A 7081-nucleotide genomic window follows, 5' to 3' on the forward strand; every position below is an offset into this window, starting at 1 on the left:
ATCCACACACCCCCTCACCCTCTCTCACACCCATGTGCTGCCCAGCTGAGCTGCATGCTGTTGCCACCCCCCTGGCCAGTGGCTCTGTGCTGCTACCATCCCCAGCCCCAAGCTCTGCACTCCTGCCCAGCTACAACCCCACCCCCGCTGCTTCCTAACCTGCTGCCCAGAGCCAACAGGAGAACAGGGAAGTGGAGCAGGTTCCTAGGGGCTGCAGCAGCGGTCCCCTGCAGAAGCTGCATGCTGACCAGGCGGGGCCCTTCTGTCCACGAGGGTGGGAGCGAGGCAATAAGGTATGTTTGGGGGAGTGGGTGTACACATGGGCGCCTTGCTCCCACACTCGTGGGTGGAACAGTTGGGCAGAGCACAATTTGTTGGTGGGCTCCGCGGGCCTGATGAAAATGCTTGGCAGGCCAGATCCAGCCTGTGGGCCATATTTTGCCTGCCCCTGCCCCTAGAGCAATGGTCAACAATGTTTTTTAGCAGCAGCTCATAATTACCCAGTTCAGGTGTGAGGCAGGCCAGCACTAGGACCCACTGCCAAAGACAAAGCTCCCTGCTGCTTGGCCATGGTGGGGCATAGGGCCACCAAATTCCCCACCCCCCACTGAAGCCCTCTAGATCCCTGAACCAAATTCAGCATACAGGCTGTAGGTTGCAGATTTCAGGCTTAGAGAACGGGCAGACAGCATTTGAAGCACTCCAAAAATGGCAGAAGTGCTCCAAAACTAACACTGGAGGAAACAGCTACCATTTCAAATGAAACACTTTCTGTTACATATGCATAAATCTGTGACTTGCAATAGGGGAGGGCTCTTTCCTTCAGTATCCCACAGTGGTCCATTTCCCTCCAACCCCTCTGGATGGCCCTTTGCCCCAGCACCAGAATTAGAAGAGGTGCAGGGCCTCGTCTCCATTCTGGTGGAGGAGGCACTCTAGGAAGAAGAGTGCACCAGAGAGCACTGGCTGTGCTGCAGAAAAGGGGCTGCCAATCTCTAACAGCCAGCACCATTTCCCTCTATGCCCCCACTGCCCCGCGGTGGGAGAGCAGAGCCAAAGATTTCAGCAGTCCTCTGTTGTGCCCCCTACCTTGTGAGCACGGCACGGCATGCCAGCTAGGGGACACAGCTGGGTTTGTACATCTGTCCACTCCTAAAGTGCTGCATTTCAGAAATGATTTAGTGGAGAAGCAGGTTTTAGATAACTGGATCCTTTTTCCATTGGTTAAAATATATGCAGTGTGGATAATTAATTCAGAATTGGTTCCAACGAGATGCTAGTTCAGATTTAATTAACAGATGGAAGCAGTCACTAACAATTCCATTTTAATCCCAAGTGCTGCACAACACCACCTGTAAGTATTGCACATTGCATTTATTAATGATATGGATGATAAGATCAAGTGAACAATTAGCAAAACTGCATATGACACCATGTTGAGTGGAATCGCGGATACTCTGGAGAGCAGGGCTAGGGTCCAGAATGACCTGGATAGACTGGAGAACTAGTCTTCAGTCAATCAGATAAGATTCAAAAAGGAGAACTGCAAAGTCCTACACTTGCAGACAGAAAAATTTTGTGCACAACTACAGACTGGGGAATGACTTGCTAGGCTGCAGTGCTGCAGAGAAAGACCTGGGGGATACAGTAGACCATAAGCTGAATATGAGCCAACAGTAATCTTGTTGCAAAAAAACCCCCAAAACAACAGCATACTGGGTTGTATTACCCATTGGCACTTGCAAATCAAGGGACGTGATTCTTTTGCTCTATTCAGAGCTGTTGAGTCCTCACCTAGCATACTATGTCTACTTTGGGGCCACACTTCAAGATAGATGTGGACAGTTTGAATAGTCCAACACAGAGCAGCAAAAATCATTAAAGGCCCGGGAGGCAAAACTTAGGAAAAGATGAAAGAACTGGGGTTATTTAGTCTAGAGAAGAGAAGACTGAGGGGGGATTTGATAAATCTTCAAATATGTGAAGGGTGATTACAGGGAGGATAGAGGGGGACTTTTGTCTATGTATGCAGGAGACAGGACTAGGAGCAACGGTCTCAAGTACCAGCAAGGGAAGTTTAGGTTGGGGATTAGGACGAACTTTCTGTGAGGGTGGTCAAGCTACCTAAAGAAATTGTGGAATATCCATCCCTGGAAATTTTCAAGAGGAGGTTAGACACTGGCTCTGATTAAGCAAGGAGGACACTGAGCAGGGGGCTGGACTAGATGTCCTTGTAAAGTACGTTCAAGACCTACTTTCCTAGGATCCTATATTTATATCAATATTTATTTGAATACTACTATTTATTTCACTGGTATTTTTAAATGTTGTATTATTATGCCAGTAGTAATGTCAGCCAGCAAAATCAACCAAATGTAAGAACGAACAGTCAGTGCAATCCAACACGTAAGAAAATGCTGCATTCCAAAATAATTCACCACGCCTCTTTTAATGTAACATTAACACTTACGTTTGGTTTAGTCTCTCTCTCAAGCATGAGAGCACAGCTTTGTGCTCCTTATGGGTTTAGAATCACAGAATCATAGAAAATTAGAGTTGGAAGAGACATAAGGAGGTCACTCGCATGATCAGGGGACTGCAGGGCAGGCCCTATGAGGAGAGACTACGGGACCTGAACCTGTTCAGCCTCCACAAGAGAAGGCTGAGGGGGATCTTGTGGCCTGTTACAAACTGGTCAGGGGGGATCAGAAGGCATTGGGGGAGTCACTGTTCCCCCGAGCACAGCCAGTGACCAGGAACAACGGTCACAAGCTAGCAGAGGGTAGATTTAGGTTAGACATCAGAAGGCGCTATTTCATGGTCAGGGCGGCTAGGGTCTGGAACCAACTTCCAAGGGAGGTTGTACAGGCTCCTACCCTGGGGGTTTTTAAGAAGAGGTTAGATGAATACCTTGCTGGGGTCGTTTGACCCCAGTACTCTTTCCTGCCATGGCAGGGGGTCGGACTAGATGATCTTCTCAGGTCCCTTCCAACCCTAGAAACTATGAAACTATCTAGTCCAACCTCCTGTTCAAAGGAGGACCATCCTGAACTAGAACATCCCAGCCAAGGCTGTCTAGCCAGGTCTTAAAAACCTCCAAGGATGGAGAGTTCACAACCTCTCTGGATAATCTGTTCTAGTGTTTTACTACCTTCCTAGTGAGAAAGTTCTTCCTAATATCTGACCTAAACTTCCCTTGCTGCAACTTGAGCATTTCTAGAGCATTAATGGCAATGATACAATGAGGCAAGTTTTAGTGTTACAGGTTTGCATGTTACTTACTAAATGATTTTTTTATAAGTCATTTGGTGTAATACTGCATAAATAACTTATTTTGTCCGTTGCTTCTCAGTCTGTCAGAAGATTCCACCTTCCCAGTTCCAAGACAACACAGTTTGCATTATTATACTATCGATACAAGCACTGTTTGTGTTGAGATGCATTAAGCCAAAAGCAATGTGATTTCAGCCACAGAAGTAGTATGCTTATAGTATACCAATGCAACACTTGACCTTTTGCTTTTTTGTGTTATGTCAATACAATAACTTGAATTTGCTTATTTACCATTTTAAAAGTCAACATATTCATGCCCTGTTCCCTTATTCTGTGAAGGAGCTCATAATAAGAGGAAAATACTAAAAACCACTTTCTCTACTATGGCGTGTATAAATACACACACACACAATTTATACACAATCAAAGCTTTCTTCTCTAGCTCCATGCATCACCAAGACCTACAGAGAACAGCCTGGAAAGAGGTATAAAACACATCTTGGAAAGGGGTAAAGGAACCTAGAGATTGGATGAAAGAGCATAAATAAAGATCAGAGGGTAAATCCTGCAATGTTTTCTGAGGAAAATTTCTAGTACGTGTATCACAGGAAAAGTATTTCCCCCTTACTTATTTCCTTCATGACTAACTGAATGTAATGGACCATGTTGCAATACTCTTATTTACATTTAAGACTCTATTGCCATCAACTAATCCCAGTCTTCTTGGGCTCTGAATAAAGTACCACAAATTGTCCCAGTGGGAATATCAGGGTTTTCTTTGACAGCAGCAGCCCATCTGTACATTGTTTAGAGTTGCTGCGCTGATAAGAAATCACCAGCCAAGCCCAACTGACTAATCAAAACATGATTCAGCACCAATAGAGTCCACACTGTGCTGTTAGCTAGGAATGCAATGATGGGAAAAAATAAATCCAGACAATGTATACATAAATTCACACATTTACACAGAGGAAACTCAAACATGAGGAGCTAAGAACAAAAATATATTATTCTCACTTTGTTACACAATGTTGTGAAGCTAGAAACCCAAAATAAAAAAGGAGGACAAAAAAATGGAACAAAGAATTAGCTCAGGAACTATCAATCAGAGAGAGACTACCAACCAAAGTCTTTTGATTTCTTGAAGCAGACAATGATCAAGTATCTTCTTTTCCAGAATGCACTAAAGGAGATAAGTCTAATTTAGTTTTTAATGCTGTTGAGATTTCCATTTGCAGGAGTTCATGAAGGGATTTTCCATCATGAGTGTACACCCAGTTTCTTCCAGTCCAGTCATAGCGCTTGGGTCCACTAGGAAACAGAACACAAGCACACTATAAGCACAGATCAAACATTTCTGAAATGTGAACACTTCCAAAACAATGACCGAAGGATCTGAAACACTGAAGTTCAGGAAGTGACAACAGCTGAAACAAGTGGTAGTAAAACAGAGGTATGGGCTAGTACTCAGAAACTACCAAATTATAATCCCAATTCTAATACTAATTCCTACACATGACTTTGAGGAATTCATTAAGAACTCAGTTGAGCTAAGTAATTTCAAGCAACACAAGTAATCCTGTCAAACAGCAGGGGAACTAGTTGTACCTGAGTATACTATCTGGTTCATGACTTGAGAACTCTCTCATCTGACTTAATTAGTTCCCTCTAAAACTGTAGCTGTGAATAGTATACAAAGATGAACTGCTACAGAAATAATCTTCTCTGCCTTAAATAGTGACAAAATTGCTAACAAAAAAATACTCTACCACATAGGAGATCTATATTTGAGAGCTCCTAGTATCACTGGATGCTTGGTGGGTAAATCAGACCTCAGTTCAATTACAAGCCCTGCTCACTGTTCCTGTTGTTGCTTTAGAGCTGTGGGGCCAACCTTTTTGGCACATCTGCCACAAATTGGACTGCACACTCCTCAAGTGCCGCTGATCTCTTTCCCTTACCTGATCTGCTGCTCTGCTTTCTTCTCCCTGTCTGGTCCTCCCTGACCAAGTTGCTGCTCTGGTTTCTGTTCCCTGCCCTATCCACCACTGTGCTGCCTGCCCCTCCCCAATTTGGCATGTGCCACACACAGAGGTTGCCTATGTCACTCTTAGCACCCATGCCACAGGGTGACCACCCCTGCTTTAGAGGTTGGTTTACTCTGTTACTCAGTTACTTGCTTTTCAAATGGGAATAATAGCTGAAAGGCACTGTAAGAATTAAGTCAAAACTGCTTTATTAGTAGTAATTGTCCTGCAACCCTGAAATACATTTTTGTTAACATTCGCTGGAGAAAAGGAGGAGACAGAAAGGAGTAAAAATATCTGTACAGAATGAACAAACAGAAGAAAGACTTCAGTACTTTCTTATCTCTGAACTTATATTTCTAGGTCAAATCTCCTTGGGACTAGAAGCGATTCAAGTATGCATACTCTGTAACAAAACAGGCTGTCCTGTATACGTAATCTGCAGTGTTTAGAAACTAACAGAAAACCTGACACATTAACATCCTTATTTACAGAATTGCAATGAATAATCTTCAGGGTATAAATAAAAGCCCATGTAAAGTTAAATCAAAAGAACTGTGAACTTACAAAAACATCTCATTTGCTGTATATGAACTAATGGCTAGAATTAGGTGTTCCAGTTATTTTATGACATGTTTCTCACTTGTATAAATTTAAATGTAAACTTTAACTATCCAACACTTTAATGTGTGAGATTTTGGAAGACAAAGAGACAAAGCCCAGAAAAGCCCAGAATGGCATATATTTAATGGAAACTAGAGTAAGATAGGCTATTTTAATAAATACCTAAGAAACAGAAACTATCTATATATATAGACAAATGTTGTGAGTTGTTTTCAAATTTTACCTAGTAAATATCAATTTATATTACTATAAATATATAAAATTGTTATATGATTTAATAAATACTAACTGAACTTTACACTTTGAAATACTGCATAAATATTTAAATAAAATAAATAAATGCAAGCATGTTGTTGAACTCAACCTATGCATGCCAACACTTTGTATAATAAATTCATCTCTCACAGAAGGAAGCTACCAAATTTAATTCATTTGTTAGCTACCAAATATTTAAGCCTCATTTATTTTTGGACTTTGGGCTTTTGCCCATGCCATCAATAGACTGCACAAAAGAGACACTGTTTGCAAGTGGCACACCTCCTCTTAAATTTTCTACTTGTGTACAGCTATACAAATGCAAGCTTAGTCCACCTGACTGCACATAACAAAGCAAGGCAGTCAGGAGCCAAAGAGATTCAACAGAAGTTTCCCATTTTTCTTTGTGGTTTGGTTGCTAAAATGGCCTTGAACCACTCAACAATTTTACATTTATTGTGCTACTCCACCAAACCCAACAACATTCAAATACTGATCAACAATGGCAGTAGTGTTCATTCCTTATTCCCTAGCACATCACATATAGAAGATACAGACATCACTGTCAAATGTGCAATATGTCCATATCTTAGACAAGACAAGTTGTTTCAGGAGAAATTGTAAACCTAAACAAATGTGGGGTATTTTCTTCCAAGACAAACAAATTTACCACATTGGCATAAGCCAAATGAAAAAAAGCAAAACCTTTACAAAAATAAAACAAAAATGGCAAAACACCTTCATAAACAACATACACACAAGCACATGCATGAAAAATCGCTTCGGGGATCTTTCAGCAGATATCAGTTCTGTTCCTTTCTTCATTCTTGAAACATATTAGAACTAGTACTAAAACTATAATTTTTTCCATAAATCCATTACGCAGGAACTTCTTAGCTCAT

The 7081-nt window shown here is 41.8% G+C and overlaps 1 protein-coding gene across 1 annotated transcript in view; it reads right to left on the bottom strand.

The window, feature by feature from the left end:
* Positions 1–4221: 4221 nt before the first annotated feature.
* The window catches only part of FXN (frataxin), a 21242-nt gene continuing 18382 nt past the window's right edge, over positions 4222–7081 (bottom strand). The window contains exon 5 of the mRNA XM_019517488.1: positions 4222–4584. Within this exon, the coding sequence (XP_019373033.1) occupies positions 4431–4584 (154 nt within the window). The 3' untranslated portion in view covers positions 4222–4430. The remainder of the gene's footprint in view (positions 4585–7081) is intronic.

This window comes from Gavialis gangeticus, unplaced genomic scaffold (assembly GCF_001723915.1).
Source record: "Gavialis gangeticus isolate Ggan-Ray unplaced genomic scaffold, GavGan_comp1, whole genome shotgun sequence".
NCBI lineage: Eukaryota > Metazoa > Chordata > Crocodylia > Gavialidae > Gavialis > Gavialis gangeticus.